This window comes from Cherax quadricarinatus, chromosome 1, assembly GCF_038502225.1.
Source record: "Cherax quadricarinatus isolate ZL_2023a chromosome 1, ASM3850222v1, whole genome shotgun sequence".
NCBI lineage: Eukaryota > Metazoa > Arthropoda > Malacostraca > Decapoda > Parastacidae > Cherax > Cherax quadricarinatus.
The window spans coordinates 90,377,725-90,394,487 of record NC_091292.1 but is presented as its reverse complement, the minus strand read 5'-3'; the positions used below and the strand labels follow the sequence as shown (position 1 = coordinate 90,394,487).

General features: G+C 39.3%; 1 protein-coding gene across 3 annotated transcripts in view; it reads left to right on the top strand.

Moving 5' to 3' along the window:
* Positions 1–311: 311 nt before the first annotated feature.
* LOC128690138 (uncharacterized) overlaps positions 312–16,763 on the top strand; it is an 88,847-nt gene continuing 72,395 nt past the window's right edge. Inside the window, exons 1-3 of one of the 3 annotated variants that reach the window (XM_070083849.1) lie at positions 440–746; positions 10,793–10,912; positions 11,506–11,758. In XM_070083849.1, coding sequence (XP_069939950.1) covers positions 10,867–10,912; positions 11,506–11,758 — 299 coding nt within the window. In that variant the 5' untranslated portion in view covers positions 440–746; positions 10,793–10,866. Of the gene's footprint in view, positions 365–439; positions 747–10,792; positions 10,913–11,505; positions 11,759–16,763 lie in introns of those variants that run through there. The other 2 variants (XM_070083852.1, XM_053778698.2) reach the window with 2 other exon arrangements.

Sequence of the window (16,763 nt, the reverse complement as noted above, 5' to 3'; positions counted from 1 at the left end):
ATAAAACTAAGTCTGCCCGAAATGCCTAGCCATGCTAAGCGTTCTAGTGGTACACTCTGTAATCACTATTTTACAACGTGTAAACCACACAATAACCAAATTTCTGTAAAATCAACATTGTAATCCTTATAGAGAATAAACTTTGAATTTGAATTTGAATTTGAACCTGAATGTATCGTATATCCCATATGTTATATAAACTCTACGGGTTTAGCTTTTATTCCCCCTGATTAAAAGTTTTTAAGTTTAATGTTTATTATGCACCCCATACCCATCCTGTGGGCAATAGTCAAAAGATTACAGAGGTACATGATTGGTCCAGAGACTAGACTCCAAAGTTGTGATAGCTGAGCAAGTTACAGAGGTAATGAACTCACAATTTACAAAGGTAATGAACTCCAGGTATAATTCGAGGTTCAAAGTGAGCGCCAGTTGGGTGTGTGGCGCGTTTCATCACATGTCGTCATCTGTGTTGACATTTTCCGATGAAATCAGTCATGAATCGTAAAGAACAAAAAGTATCATGTTTTGCTGAATGGGAGGAGGGTGTCATGTGAGAGGCAGCGTGGGTAGCATGTGGTGGGGCATGGAGGTGCCCAAGATGCCAGCATCTGAGTGAGATACCACCGGTGAAGCCATGAGCTCGTTCTCAGGCAAGATTAAGGAGTTCCCGCAGATCTCTGTGGACAGATTTGATGGTCGCAACCTTGCCAGTACTGCTTATTTCCTTAGCCATGCCCATTCAGGTGAGTTGTTTGGCAGCATCAGCAGGGAGGCAGTCATTTATATGCAAGTGTGGCATTAAACTCGTTGATAACTGGCCTAGGTATATGCAAGACTAACAAAGCCACTAGTAAAATTGAATAACAGCGGAGAAATTGCTTTGGGTAATAACATAATTAAATATTACAGTAAACTCCTTATAAAAGGGGCTTTGATACAAATGAGGGTCTCATGATCCAAGGAGTTGGCCCTATCCCTATCCTTTAAATGAACCTGATTTATTTATTTATTTATTTATTTATTAATTTGAACATGATACAGAGTAGTACAAATAAATACAGTTAAGTGTAACATGTCAAAAGCCCCTTGTATGCAGAGCATTATGGGCAGGCTTAAAATTAACTTAAGATTAACCAAGCAGTGATATATTCAGTGGTAAAACATTATTGTAAACAGATAACAATTAAGTACAAATGAGTATTACAAAGACAGGTCATATGGTCATTTACTGTGTTGCTGAGCATTCAGTAGAATGGAGTATTCTCTTGGGTAATGTAATTAAAAAATAAAGTTTGATTGGGTATCAGGTTAAACATTTATGAGATACAATTATGAGAAACATTTATGAGATAAAGTTTTTAAGATACAATTATTCAGTATTTATTTGGTTGTGGGTGAGTGAGTGATTTTTGAGAAGAGACTTGAATTTATAAACAGGTAGTGTTTCTTTTATATTCACAGGTAATGAATTCCAGATTTTAGGGCCTTTTATGTGCATTGAGTTTTTGCATAGTGTGAGATGGACACGAGGAACATCAAAGAGTGATCTGTGCCTTGTGTTATGGTCATGTGTTCTGTTGAGGTTGGCAAGGAGATGTTTGAGGGGAGGGTTAATATCAGAGTTAAGTGTTCTATGTATGTAATAGGTGCAGTAATAAGTATGGATGTTTTGTATGGTGAGTAGGTTTAGAGTTTTGAATATTGGTGGAGTGTGCTGTCTGTAGTGGGAATTTGTTATCATTCTGACTGCAGCCTTTTGTTGGGTGATTAGTGGTCTGAGCTGGTTTTTTGTTGAGCCCCATGCACAAATTCCATAGGTGAGATAGGAGTAAATAAGTGAGTGATATAGGGCCAGGAGGGCTGACTGTGGAACATAGTACCGTATCTTCGATAGTATGCCTACGGTCTTGGAAATTTTCTTGGAAATTTGCTGTATATGTGTTTGAAATTTGAGTCTATTATCAAGGTGGATTCCTAAGAATTTTCCCTCTGTGAATTTTGTGATAGGTGATCCGTGTATCATTATGTTAAGAGGGACATCTGTAGCTCTGTTACCAAACTGAATGAAGTAGGTTTTGTTTATGTTTAGAGTAAGTTTGTTAGTCCTCATCCAGGTAGATATTTTCTGTAATTTGGTATTTACAGTATTGGCTAGCGTGACTGGGCTCGGATGAGAGAAGACGTATGTAGTGGGTTTGAGTAGTTGCGATGCATTTGGAGGTCATTTATGTATATGAGAAAGAGAAGAGGGCCAAGGACACCTACTGTGGGACGCCTACTGTAATTGGCTGTGCGGAAGAGTTTGCCCCATTTGTGTACACATTGGCTTCTGTTGCTGAGATATGACTTTAGGTAGTTAAGGGAGTGCCCTCTTATACCATAGTGTGACAATTTTATATGGAGCAAGTCATGGTCAACTGTATCAAAAGCTTTTCGTAAGTCAATGAAGATCCCCAGTGGGACTTCTTTTTCTCTATTGCAGTGTATATATGTTCTAGCATGTGTATAATAGCATCATTAGTATTTTTATTAGGCCTGAACCCAAATTGACAGGGGTTGAGTATGTTTTAGGAGATGAGGTACGAATAGATTCGCTGATGAATTAATCTTTTCGAAGATTTTAGAGAGAGGGTGTAAGTTGGATATTGGCCTGTAGTTATTCAAGTCTGTTTGGTCTCCTCCTTTATGAATCGGGATGACCCTTGCTATTTTGAGAACTGTAGGGAAGGTAGAGGATTCAATGGATTTGTTAAAGAGTGTTGCAATGATTGGTGATAGCACTTGTGACGCTTTTTTATATACAGTGGACCCCCGCATAACGATTACCTCCGAATGTGACCAATTATGTAAGTGTATTTATGTAAGTATGTTTGTATGTTTGGGGGTCTGAAATGGACTAATCTACTTCACAATATTTCTTTTTTTTTTTTATTATCACACTGGCCGATTCCCACCAAGGCAGGGTGGCCCGAAAAAGAAAAACTTTCACCATCATTCACTCCATCACTGTCTTGCCAGAAGGGTGCTTTACACTACAGTTTTTAAACTGCAACATTAACACCCCTCCTTCAGAGTGCAGGCACTGTACTTCCCATCTCCAGGACTCAAGTCCAGCCTGCCGGTTTCCCTGAATCCCTTCATAAATGTTACTTTGCTCACACTCCAACAGCACGTCAAGTATTAAAAACCATTTGTCTCCATTCACTCCTATCAAACACGCTCGTGCATACCTGCTGGAAGTCCAAGCCCCTCGCACACAAAACCTCCTTTACCCCCTCTCTCCAACCTTTCCTAAGCCGACCCCTACCCCGCCTTCCTTCCACTACAGACTGATACACTCTTGAAGTCATTCTGTTTCGCTCCATTCTCTCTACATGTCCGAACCACCTCAACAACCCTTCCTCAGCCCTCTGGACAACAGTTTTGGTAATCCCGCACCTCCTCCTAACTTCCAAACTACGAATTCTCTGCATTATATTCACACCACACATTGCCCTCAGACATGACATCTCCACTGCCTCCAGCCTTCTCCTCGCTGCAACATTCATCACCCATGCTTCACACCCATATAAGAGCGTTGGTAAAACTATACTCTCATACATTCCCCTCTTTGCCTCCAAGGACAAAGTTCTTTGTCTCCACAGACTCCTAAGTGCACCACTCACTCTTTTTCCCTCATCAATTCTATGATTCACCTCATCTTTCATAGACCCATCCGCTGACACGTCCACTCCCAAATATCTGAATACATTCACCTCCTCCATACTCTCTCCCTCCAATCTGATATTCAATCTTTCATCACCTAATCTTTTTGTTATCCTCATAACCTTACTCTTTCCTGTATTCACCTTTAATTTTCTTCTTTTGCACACCCTACCAAATTCATCCACCAATCTCTGCAACTTCTCTTCAGAATCTCCCAAGAGCACAGTGTCATCAGCAAAGAGCAGCTGTGACAACTCCCACTTTGTGTGTGATTCTTTATCTTTTAACTCCACGCCTCTTGTCAAGACCCTCGCATTTACTTCTCTTACAACCCCATCTATAAATATATTAAACAACCACGGTGACATCACACATCCTTGTCTAAGGCCTACTTTTACTGGGAAATAATTTCCCTCTTTCCTACATACTCTAACTTGAGCCTCACTATCCTCGTAAAAACTCTTCACTGCTTTCAGTAACCTACCTCCTGCACCATACACTTGCAACATCTGCCACATTGCCCCCCTATCCACCCTGTCATACACCTTTTCCAAATCCATAAATGCCACAAAGACCTCTTTAGCCTTATCTAAATACTGTTCACTTATATGTTTCACTGTAAACACCTGGTCCACACACCCCCTACCTTTCCTAAAGCCTCCTTGTTCATCTGCTATCCTATTCTCCGTCTTACTCTTAATTCTTTCAATAATAACTCTACCATACACTTTACCAGGTATACTCAGCAGACTTATCCCCCTATAATTTTTGCACTCTCTTTTATCCCCTTTGCCTTTATACAAAGGAACTATGCATGCTCTCTGCCAATCCCTAGGTACCTTACCCTCTTCCATACATTTATTAAATAATTGCACCAACCACTCCAAAACTATATCCCCACCTGCTTTTAACATTTCTATCTTTATCCCATCAATCCCGGCTGCCTTACCCCCTTTCATTTTACCTACTGCCTCACGAACTTCCCCCACACTCACAACTGGCTCTTCCTCACTCCTACAAGATGTTATTCCTCCTTGCCCTATACACGAAATCACAGCTTCCCTATCTTCATCAACATTTAACAATTCCTCAAAATATTCCCTCCATCTTCCCAATACAGTGGACCCCCGGTTAACGATTTTAATCCGTGCAAGAGGGATAATTGTTATGCGAAATAATCGTTATGCGAATGAATTTTCCCCATAAGAAATAATGGAAATAAAATTAATCCGTGCAAGACGCCCAAAAGTATGAAAAAAATTTTTTTTTACCACATGAAATGTTAATTTTAATACACACAAACTGAAAAAGGCATGCACAATTACATGACACTTACTTTTATTGAAGATCTGGTGATGATTGATGGGATGGGAGGAGGGGAGAGCATTATCTTCTTACTGTTTAGAAGGGGAATCCCCTTCCATTACGACTTGAGGTAGCAAGTCCTTTTCCGGGGTTACTTCCCTTCTTCTTTTAATGCCACTAGGACCAGCTTGAGAGTCACTGGACCTCTGTCGCACAACAAATCTGTCCATAGAGCTCTGTACCTCCCGTTCCTTTACGATTTGTCTAAAATGGGCCACAACATTGTCATTGAAATAGTCACCAGCACGGCTTGCAACAGCTGTGTCAGGGTGATTTTCATCTATAAAGGTTTGCAGTTCAACCCACTGTGCACACATTTCCTTAATCTTTGAAGTAGGCACAATGGATTCCACAACTGGCATAGGCTTCTCAGGGTTAGCCCCAAACCCTTCAAAATCTTTCTTAATTTCCATACTAATTCTCACCCTTTTTACCACAGGGTTGGCACTAGAAGCTTTCTTGGGGCCCATGGTCACTTATTTTCCAGAAACAGCACCGAAAACACTGTAATAATACGAAATATTCCGAGTGTATGCTTGGATGTTACCGCGGAGGCTGGCTGGTAAACAATGGGACGGGCGGCACATGTGAGGGCACATTGGACGCGTCTCGGACGAAAATCGGTGAGCGGGTTTTTAATCGGTATGCGCGGCAAAAATTTTGCAATAAAAGTAAGCGGTATGCGGAAAAATCGCTATGTGATGCCATCGTTATGCGGGGGTCCACTGTACCTCTAACTCTCCATTTAATAACTCTCCTCTCCTATTTTTAACTGACAAATCCATTTGTTCTCTAGGCTTTCTTAACTTGTTAATCTCTCTCGAAAACTTTTTCTTATTTTCAACAAAATTTGTTGATAACATCTCACCCACTCTCTCATTTGCTCTCTTTTTACATTGCTTCACCACTCTCTTAACCTCTCTCTTTTTCTCCATATACTCTTCCCTCCTTGCATCACTTCTACTTTGTAAAAACTTCTCATATGCTAACTTTTTCTCCCTTACTACTCTCTTTACATCATCATTCCACCAATCGCTCCTCTTCCCTCCCGCACCCACTTTCCTGTAACCACAAACTTCTGCTGAACACTCTAACACTACATTTTTAAACCTACCCCATACCTCTTCGACCCCATTGCCTATGCTCTCATTAGCCCATCTATCCTCCAATAGCTGTTTATATCTTACCCTAACTGCCTCCTCTTTTAGTTTATAAACCTTCACCTCTCTCTTCCCTGATGCTTCTATTCTCCTTGTATCCCATCTACCTTTTACTCTCAGTGTAGCTACAACTAGAAAGTGATCTGATATATCTGTGGCCCCTCTATAAACATGTACATCCTGAAGTCTACTCAACAGTCTTTTATCTACCAATACATAATCCAACAAACTACTATCATTTCGCCCTACATCATATCTTGTATACTTATTTATCCTCTTTTTCTTAAAATATGTATTACCTATAACTAAACCCCTTTCTATACAAAGTTCAATCAAAGGGCTCCCATTATCATTTACACCTGGCACCCCAAACTTACCTACCACACCCTCTCTAAAAGTTTCTCCTACTTTAGCATTCAGGTCCCCTACCACAATTACTCTCTCACTTGGTTCAAAGGCTCCTATACATTCACTTAACATCTCCCAAAATCTCTCTCTCTCCTCTGCATTCCTCTCTTCTCCAGGTGCATACACGCTTATTATGACCCACTTCTCGCATCCAACCTTTACTTTAATCCACGTAATTCTTGAATTTACACATTCATATTCTCTTTTCTCCTTCCATAACTGATCATTTAACATTACTGCTACCCCTTCCTTTGCTCTAACACTCTCAGATACTCCAGATTTAATCCCATTTATTTCCCCCCACTGAAACTCTCCTACCCCCTTCAGCTTTGTTTCGCTTAGGGCCAGGACATCCAACTTCTTTTCATTCATAACATCAGCAATCATCTGTTTCTTGTCATCCGCACTACATCCACGCACATTTAAGCATCCCAGTTTTATAAAGTTTTTCTTCTTCTCTTTTTTAGTAAGTGTCTACAGGAGAAGGGGTTACTAGCCCATTGCTCCCTGCATTTTAGTCGCCTCATACGACACGCATGGCTTACGGAGGAAAGATTCTTTTCCACTTCCCCATGGACAATAGAAGAAATAAAGAAGAACAAGAGCTATTTAGAAAAAGGAGAAAAACCTAGATGTATGTATATATATATATATATGCATGTGCGTGTCTGTGAAGTGTGACCAAAGTGTAAGTAGGAGTAGCAAGATATCCCTGTTATCTAGCGTGTTTATGAGACAGAAAAAGAAACCAGCAATCCTACCATCATGCAAAACAGTTACAGGTTTCTGTTTCACAGTCATCTGGCAGAACAAATTCGGTCAGTACTGGCACCTGAACATACTTCTGGAGTGAAAAAATATCGTTAACCGGGGGTCCACTGTATAAAGGGTCTTGTTGTTTAGTGTGTTGATAATAAGGGAGACTTCAGTTGGGTTAGTCGGAGCTAGGAACAGTGTGTTCGGGTAGTTGCCAGTGAGGTAGTCATTGGGTGGGGTATCTGGGCTTAGGATTTTATTGGCAAGGTTTTTTCCTATAGTGGAGAAATCATTGAGTCTGTTTGCTGTTTCAGATGGTGGGAGTTGGGGTTCATCTGATTTTGTTAATTTAATTTTGCTATTTTGTGATATTTTTTTTGTTCCTAGAATTTCTGATAAGGTTTTCCAGGTCTTTTTTATATTACCTTGTAAGTTGGATAATCTGTTCTCATAATATAATTTTTTAGCCCTTCTTATCAGGCTGGTTAGGACTGACGAGTAACGTTTTGTTTGGTCTCTGGTTATGTGACCCATTCTGTACTGTTTTTCATATAGGTGCTTTGTATTTATGGATTTGAGGATGCTGGGTGTTACCCATGGACTGTTCAGTCTCTTAGCTGTCATGTTTAGTTTTTTTTAGGGCAGTGCTTGTTATAGAGGTATTGGGTCTTTTTTAGAAAATTATTAATACATTCGTTAATATCTGCATAGATTTCTAGCTCAGTGTCCCAGTCAGTGTTTGTCACTGCTGCTGTGAAGTTATTAATGGCTGCCTCATTGTGAAGTCTGAAAGTGACTTTAGTAGTGTCTTGGGGTAATTTGCCAAGATTTGTTATGAGGAAGGTAGGGTAGCGGTCTGTGGTATTATCTGTGATTATGCCTGATTTTAAAGGGGATATGGTGTTGGTCCAGATGTGGTCTAGTAGGGAAACACTAGTCTCTGTAACTCTTGTAGGTTTTGTTTCTGTTTGTAGCAACTTGCATTTACTCATTGTGTTTGTGAATTCAGTAACGTGTGGGTCATGGTTTTGCAGATTTATATTGAAGTCACCTGAGAGAAGTGAGTGATCTTTGTTCATGCGTGCATCAGTTATCATACTTCCTAGGTTTTCACTAAAACGGCTAATGTTAGACTGTGGTACTCTGTAGATGTTTATCACTGTGAAAGGTTATGGTAGGTATTTGGATTTGAATTTAGCTGATATATATTCCCCATGTTCATCCCTTGTGCAAGTATTAGTGATACATTCTAGCTGGTCTGAGTAGTATATAGCTGTGCCACCCCCTTGTTGATCTGGCCTACAGTTGTATATGGCTGTGTAACTAGGAATGGTATAGACATCTGTATTATCAGGCTTTAGCCAGGTTTCGGTGAGAGTAATGATGGATATACTGGCATGCAGGGAATTTAGTAATGCTAGGAGGTCATTGTAATGTTTGCTTAAAGATCTGATATTGTAGTTAAAGACAGTTATGTTGTTGTTGGCTCTGAGAAGTGCCTTTGATTGTTCTGCTGTGTAGTAATTACAGTTACTGTTTGATTCATTTAAGTCATTCAATAAGAGGTTGGTATCAGGATTAATGCTTGTAATCATAAGATTTATAGTGAATCTATAGTTAGAATTAAGTATAAGACAAAGTAAATATTCTAAAGCTATAAAATAGCACCTGAATTATTTTAACAAATGTAAAAATATGATCTAAGATAGTTCTTTAAAGCTAAAATAAAGGAGACAATATAAAGAGACTAAAATAATTGTGAATATATGAACTAAGGTAGTTATATAAAGCTAAAATAAGGGAGAAAATATATAAGGGACTAAATTAAGTAATGGTAAACAAAGTTAAATTGACAAATAGTCACTATTATATAATATTGATTGGAGTAAGATCTGATTTGTAATATATAATAAGTTGAGCAATTTATTGTAATATAAAAAGTAAAATTAATATGAGGTAGTTGGTACTAGCTTGCAATAAAAAGTTTTGGAACTTGAACAATAATGTAATTGGAATATACACTAATTGTACACACAATATAGTCACTAAGATATGAAGAATAATCTAAGAGTAGGAGTTGCCTTATAGCATAAAGTTTGAGCAATTAATATCACTATAGGAATATTATTTGAGGTAGTTGATACTAGCAGTATGACCCCTGTGGGTTTATTGTTCCCCCGTGATTATATTTCTACTATTCTCATTACAGGAATATATTATATAAAAATTAAAGAAGATGAAGCACATTCATACAGATGAAGATGTATTTGAAACTGTTGAAACAAATTAAATTATACTTCCTGGTAATACCTGATAAATGCAAGATTTAAAATAAAGATACTTTATTTCAGCATGATACAGTATTTGTACAAAGGTGAATTACATTTAGGGGTGCATGCCAAAAGCCCCTTAATATGCAGAGCATTTCCAGCAAACTTCAGAGATATAATTTTTTTTACATTGACACAATAAAAAAATAGGACCAGTAGCATTATGTACAGTACATTTTTCTCAGGACAAGCATGTTATATATTGCATGAGAAAATGTTTATTTTTTGTGGAAATTGTTTATTTAGGTGATAATAGACAAAATCTTTTATTCATTATGTAAATTCTTTGTTTTATTAAGTTCCTGGAAGTAATTTTTTTTTTTTTTTGTGTGTGTGTGTGTGTGCATGTACTCACCTAATTGTGGTTGTGGGGGTCAAGACTTAGCTCCTGACCCCACCTCTTTACCAAGTGCTACTAGGTCCTCTCTCTCCCTCCTCCATGAGCTTTATCATGTCTGTGGTCTCTGTACTTTGATGCAGAGTGTGTAGTTTCGAATACTGCTTTGGACAGAAAGATAATGTGTTTTGTGGTTTTTTTTTTGTGTTTGTGTGTGTATATTTTTTTGTGTTTTTGTTTGTTGCATGAGAGTGAGAAGCAGTTTTGATAGTGACCGGTTTTGGAAACATGTTGCCTTTTCTTCCTCACCTTCCTTCTAGTCAGTCATTACTTTGCTCAGTCATGTTTAAAAGGGCATTCACAGAGACAGCCAAGGGCTCGAGGAAGTGTATTGAGTAGGGGTGAAGAAAAACCATTCTGATGTTCTGCATACACAGTTTCCACACCTTTTGTAGTTGATGTGAGAGGCTAGGTTATCTCTTACAAGTACTTTAGTTTCATCAGCAGGCAGTTTGCAATAGTACTAGAGGACTACTCTTTTGTACTCTTTTAAACCACTCAACACATACATCTGAATCAAACATTCCAGAGCTTGTGTGGTTGTACAGTACATATATTGTTTCATTCTTTACCCTTGTAAACAATATTCTGATCTAGAACTTCACCAGCAGCAGTTACAGCAAACATGATAGATGTCATACTTTTGGTGGTATTCATTATCCTTTCAGCATGCTTTGCACTTTTCCTGAAGATCTGCAGCTTGCCTCAAGAGTCATCAGTTTTATCGTTTTCGTCATAATTGATGATATTGACTGGAGGCACACCATTTGTCTGGTCAGGCAGTCACAGTAAGCAGAAACATCTGTTACTGTAACAGTTGCACTGTTTCATGAGATGTTTTGTCAGATGCACATTGATAGCAAAATTCTTATGTTTCATCAGGAATCCATGTGCTCAAATCAGTGCCTGTAAGATTATTGAGAAACTCTCGCATAACAATCTGATTGTGGTTCAGGTAATCTTTGACAAAGTTTCAACTTGTTGACATTGAAAACCATTCCAAAATTGCCCGAAGTTACATGTCACTACCATAAAAGTCAGATAAAAGTACTAATTGAACATTTCAATTAAATGGTCATGGTCTGCTTAATCAGTCGACTGCCAGACATGGACAGACGTCCAGTAAAACAGATTTAGTCTGCTGTATTGATGACACGACTGGACATACAAAGATAAAACTAATGCAGGTCAAATACCAAGTGATTTTTCCAAATGTAACAAATAGGTTTGGGCCCTGTGAGCTATTGCCAATATGAAAATAAAGTTGTTGATGTTAAATAGTGATTGTCATTGTTGTAATTTCATTATTTTCCAGAGATGGCTAATAATGACACTAGCACAAAGTACGTAATGTGTTTTCTACTTTTTTTTTATTTTGCAGACCATATGATTGGGCTGAGTTCTCCCCAATTCTTAGACCACTTAGAAAGCAATAGTGGTGTATACTTGTACTGTTCTGCTATCACTGCTCGCTTTCTGCAAGCATCTATCAGACATCGCCCCCTTGACCCATTTGTGCGACCACTTCCTCCAGAGGAACCTGTGAAGATTACTGTTCCCAATGTTGCAGAAGAAGCAAGCCACCAGCTTTGTGTTACTCTTATACCTGCAGGACACTGCCCTGGCTCAGTCATGTAAGATATATTTTCATTTATCTCTGTAAGAATTTAGTTTTAATTGAATGTTTCCCTTAATCACAGTTTATTCAAATATTAAGTTGATTTAACATAATACATTTGAATATTGTAAGAATTTAACGCTAAACACAGTACAGTGGACTCCTGGTTTTTGGCCGGTGCAAAAATCGTACAATTCGGATTTCGAGTACTTTTTTGGGGAAAATTTCCCCCCGGGTTTCGTACATCGACTTGGAAATTGACGGTACCAGACGCATCCACCTAGGCCACTCATATATTCATGACTCACTCTTGGGCACAATAAATGACTTATTTTACATTAATTTAGATATTTTCATTAATCCATCATTGATATTTTCTTCAAAATTTTGTAAGAAACACGTTACATAGCATATAAACATGCCTTTGTTACTTGTTCACTAAGAGTGTCCTTCTAGTCTTAGCGCCATAGTAATAAGAACATAAGAAAGAAGGAACACTGCAACAGGTCTACTGACCCATGCGATGATGTTTTCTTCAAAATTATACTATAAGAAGCACATTACATAGCATATAAACATGCAATGTTTATATGCCATCGAGGGGTGGGGTCGGGCTGAGGGTAAACATTGCGTTTTCTCTGGCACAGCTTCAGAGAAAACGTGTGTGAATCTGCGTTGGCCCAGTTACTGCCCTTAACCCTTTCAGGGTCTGTGTCGCAGTTCTATGGCTTTGAGTTCTGGGTCCAAACCGTAGTTCTACGCCATGAACTCAGCTCACTCAGATAGGCTGTGAGTGGTAAATTTGGGCCTAGATATGAGAGAATACATCTATGTGGTAACTGTGCACCACATAAAACAAATCCTGCAGCACATAGTGCATAATGAGAGAAAAAACTGAGACCGTAATTTTGAATTAAAACAGCGAATTTGCGGTGTTTTTTCGTATGTGTTTTTTCTTGGTCTCATTTGATAGAATGGAAGTTATATTATAGAAATAGAGATGATTTTGATTGGTTTTAGTACTGGAAATGGCTTGAAACTGAGCTCAAAATAGCAGAAATGTTAAATTTTTCCCGATGTTCAAGAGTAAACAAATCACATCTTTCATCCAATACGCGTCAGCTGATGGATCTTAGGTACATTCACAAATGTGCTAATATTATTTATACAATTATTACAAATTGCATAACAGATCTTTCATTTTTTTATTTGAATAAAAATTCATTGTTAATGAAAAATCAAAATGGAATTCATTTATAAAGAACCTTCAACCCCAATGTTTCATCTAATTGGACGTCCTTGTTTCTGGGAAAGGCTCTGCCCCATATAGTTTAGGTAATCGAGCATCCACTGTATTTGCATTCGAGTACACTACAGCCTCTCCTTACTTACCAGTGTACTTGTTTACCAACAACTCGGACTTATGATGGGCTCTCTGACCAGTATGCATACCTAAATAATGTATATTAGAGCTGATTTTCTCTATTCTGTGTACAGTAGGGCCACACTTATACGGCAGGTTAGGTTTCAGGCTACTGCCCTAAAGGGAAAATCGCGGAATGCCATTTTTTCCACTTATAAATGCATGTAAATGCCAGACAAGTTTACACTAACCCTTTGACTGTTTCGGTCATATATATACAGTGGACCCCCGCATAACGTTGACATCGCATAGCGTTAAATCTGCATAGTGATACATTTTATTGCTAAAATTTTGCCTCGCATAGCGCTAAAAAATTCGCTCAACGCGATTCGTCTGAGACACGTCCATGCGGCCTGAGCCAGCCTCGCTTGTTCTGCGAGTGGCATTGTTTACAAGCCAGCCTCCGCGGTAACATTCAAGCATACAATCGGAACATTTCGTATTATTACAGCCTTTTTATAGTGATTTCACCTGAAAAATAAGTGACCATGGGCCCCAAGAAAGCTTCTAGTGCCAACCCTACAGGAATAAGGGTGAGAATTACTATGGAGATGAAGAAAGAGATCATTGCTAAGTATGAAAGTGGAGTGCGTGTCTCCGAGCTGGCCAGGTTGTATAGTAAACCCCAATCAACCATCGCTACTATTGTGTCCAAGAGAACGGCAATCAAGGAAGCTGTTCTTGCCAAAGGTTTAACTGTGCTTTCAAAACAGAGATCGCAAGTGATAGAAGATGTTGAGAGACTGTTATTGGTGTGGATAAATGAAAAACAGATAGCAGGCGATAGCATCTCTCAAGCGATCATAAGTAAAAAGGCTAGGAAGTTGCACGAGGATTTAATTAGAAAAATGCCTGCAACTAGTTGTGATGTGAGTGAATTTAAGGCCAGCAAAGGTTGGTTTGAGAGATTTAAGAATCGTAGTGGCATACATAGTGTGATAAGGCATGGTGAGGCTGCCAGTTCGGACCAAAAAGCAGCTGAAAAATATGTGCATGAATTCAAGGAGTACATAGACAGTGAAGGACTGAAACCTGAACAAGTGTTTAATTGTGACGAAACAGGCCTGTTTTGGAAGAAAATGCCAAGCAGGACCTATGTTACTGAGGAGGAAAAGGCACTCCCAGGACATAAGCCTATGAAAGACAGGCTTACTCTGTTGATGTGTTCCAATGCTCGTGGTGATTGCAAAGTGAAGCCTTTATTAGTGTATCACTCTGAAACTCCCAGAATGTTCAGGCAAAAGAATATCCTCAAGGCTAATTTGTGTGTACTGTGGAGGGCAAACAATAAGGCATGGGTCACTAGGGACTTTTTCTATGACTGATTACACCAAGCATTTGCCCCCACTGTGAAAAATTACCTAACTGAAAAGAAATTAGACCTTAAGTGCCTCCTGGTGTTAGACAATGCCCCTGGTCATCCTACAGACTTGGCAGAGCGACTTTGTGGGGACATGAGCTTCATTAAGGTGAAGTTTTTGCCTCCTAATACCATTCCTCTCCTGCAGCCCATGGACCAGCAGATCATTTCAAACTTCAAGAAACTCTACACAAAAGCTATGTTTCAAAAGTGCTTTGAAGCAACCTCAGACACTCGATTGACTCTAAGAGAGTTTTGGAAAGATCACTGTAGTATCCTCAGTTACACAACTGAGGATACTACTAAGGCTTGGGAGGGAGTGACTAAGAGGACCTTGAACTCTGCTTGGAAGAAACTGTGGCCAGAATGTGTAGAAGAAAGAGATTTTGAAGGGTTTGAGGCTAACCGTGAGAAGTGTATGCCAGTTGTGGAATCCATTGTGGCATTGGGGAAGTCCTTGGGGTTGGAGGTTAGTGGGGAGGATATGGAACAGTTGGTGGAGGAGGGCAATGAAGAACTAACCACTGATGAGCTGCAAGACCATCTTCAAGAGGCCAGAGCTGAGGAAACTGCTTCAGAGGAGAGGAGAGAGAAATTGAGGAAGTTGCCTACTTCAAAGATTAAGAAAATGTGTGCAAAGTGGGTTGAACTGCAAACCTTTGCGAATCAAAATTATCCTGAAGCAGCTACTGCAAGCTGTGTTGGCAACCTGTACAATGACAGTGTTATGGCCCATTTTAGGAAAGTCTTAAAGGAACTGGAGGTACAGAGCTCTATGGACAGATTTGTTGTGCGACAGAGGTCCAGTGACTCTCAAGCTGGTTCTAGTGGCATTAAAAGAAGAAGGGAAGTAACCCCAGAAAAGGACTTGCTACCTCAAGTCCTAATGGAAGGGGATTCCCCTTCTAAACAATAACAACTTCCACACACTCCCCTCTTCCCATCCTATCAATCATCACCAGATCTTCAATAAAGGTAAGTGTCATGTATTCTATTCTTAGTAGAGTAGTAATTGTGCATGTCTTCTTCAATTTGTGTATATTAAAATTTATTAAAATTAATATTTCATGTAAAAAATTTTTTTGTTTTAATACTTCTGGGTGTCAGGAATGGACTAATTGTATTTACATTACAGTGGAGCCCCGCATAGCGACCTTAATCCGTGCAAGAGGGCTGGCTGTTATGCGAAATGTTCGGTATGCGAATGAATTTTCCCCATAAGAAATAATGGAAATCAAATTAATCCGTGCAAGACACCCAAAAGTATGAAAAAAAAAATTTTTACCACATGAAATGTTAATTTTAATACACACAAACTGAAAAAGGCATGCACAATTACATGACACTTACTTTTATTGAAGATCTGGTGATGATTGATGGGATGGGAGGAGGGGAGAGAGAGTGTTAGTGTTTAGAAGGGGAATCCCCTTCCATTAAGACTTGAGGTGTCGAGTCCTTTTCTGGGGTTACTTCCATTCTTCTTTTAATGCCACTAGGACCAGCTTCAGAGTCACTGGACTTCTTTCGCACAACATATCTGTCCATAGTGGCCTGTACCTCTCGTTCCTTTATGACTTCCCTAAAGTGTTTCACAACATTGTCAGTGTAATAGTCACCAGCACGGCTTGCAATAGCTGTGTGAGGGTGATTTTCATCCATAAAGGTTTGCACTTTCAGCCACATTGCACAGATTTCCTTAATCTTTGTAGTAGGCAATTTCTTCAATTTCTCTCTCCCCTCCTTTGAACCAGTTTCCTCAGGTCTGGCCTCTTGCTCTTGAAGTTGATCTATCACCTCATCAGTGGTTAGTTCTTCGTTGTCCTCCTCCACCAACTCTTCCACATCATCCCCACTAACCTCCAACCCCAAGGACTTCCCCAATGCCACAATTGATTCCTCAACTGGCATACTCTCAGGGTTAGCCTCAAACCCTTCAAAATCCCTTTTGTCTACACATTCTGGCCACAGTTTCTTCCAAGCAGAGTTCAAGGTCTTCTTAGTCACTCCCTCCCAAGCCTTACCTATAAGGTTTATACAATTGAGGATATTAAAGTGATCTCTCCAAAAGTCTCTTAGTCAGTTGAGTTTCTGAGGTCACTACAAAGCATCTTTCAAACAGAGCTTTTGTGTACAGTTTTTTGAAGTTTGCAATAACCTGCTGGTCCATGGGCTGCAGGAGAGGAGTGGTATTAGGAGGCAAAAACTTCACCTTAATGAATTTCATGTCCCCATAAAGTC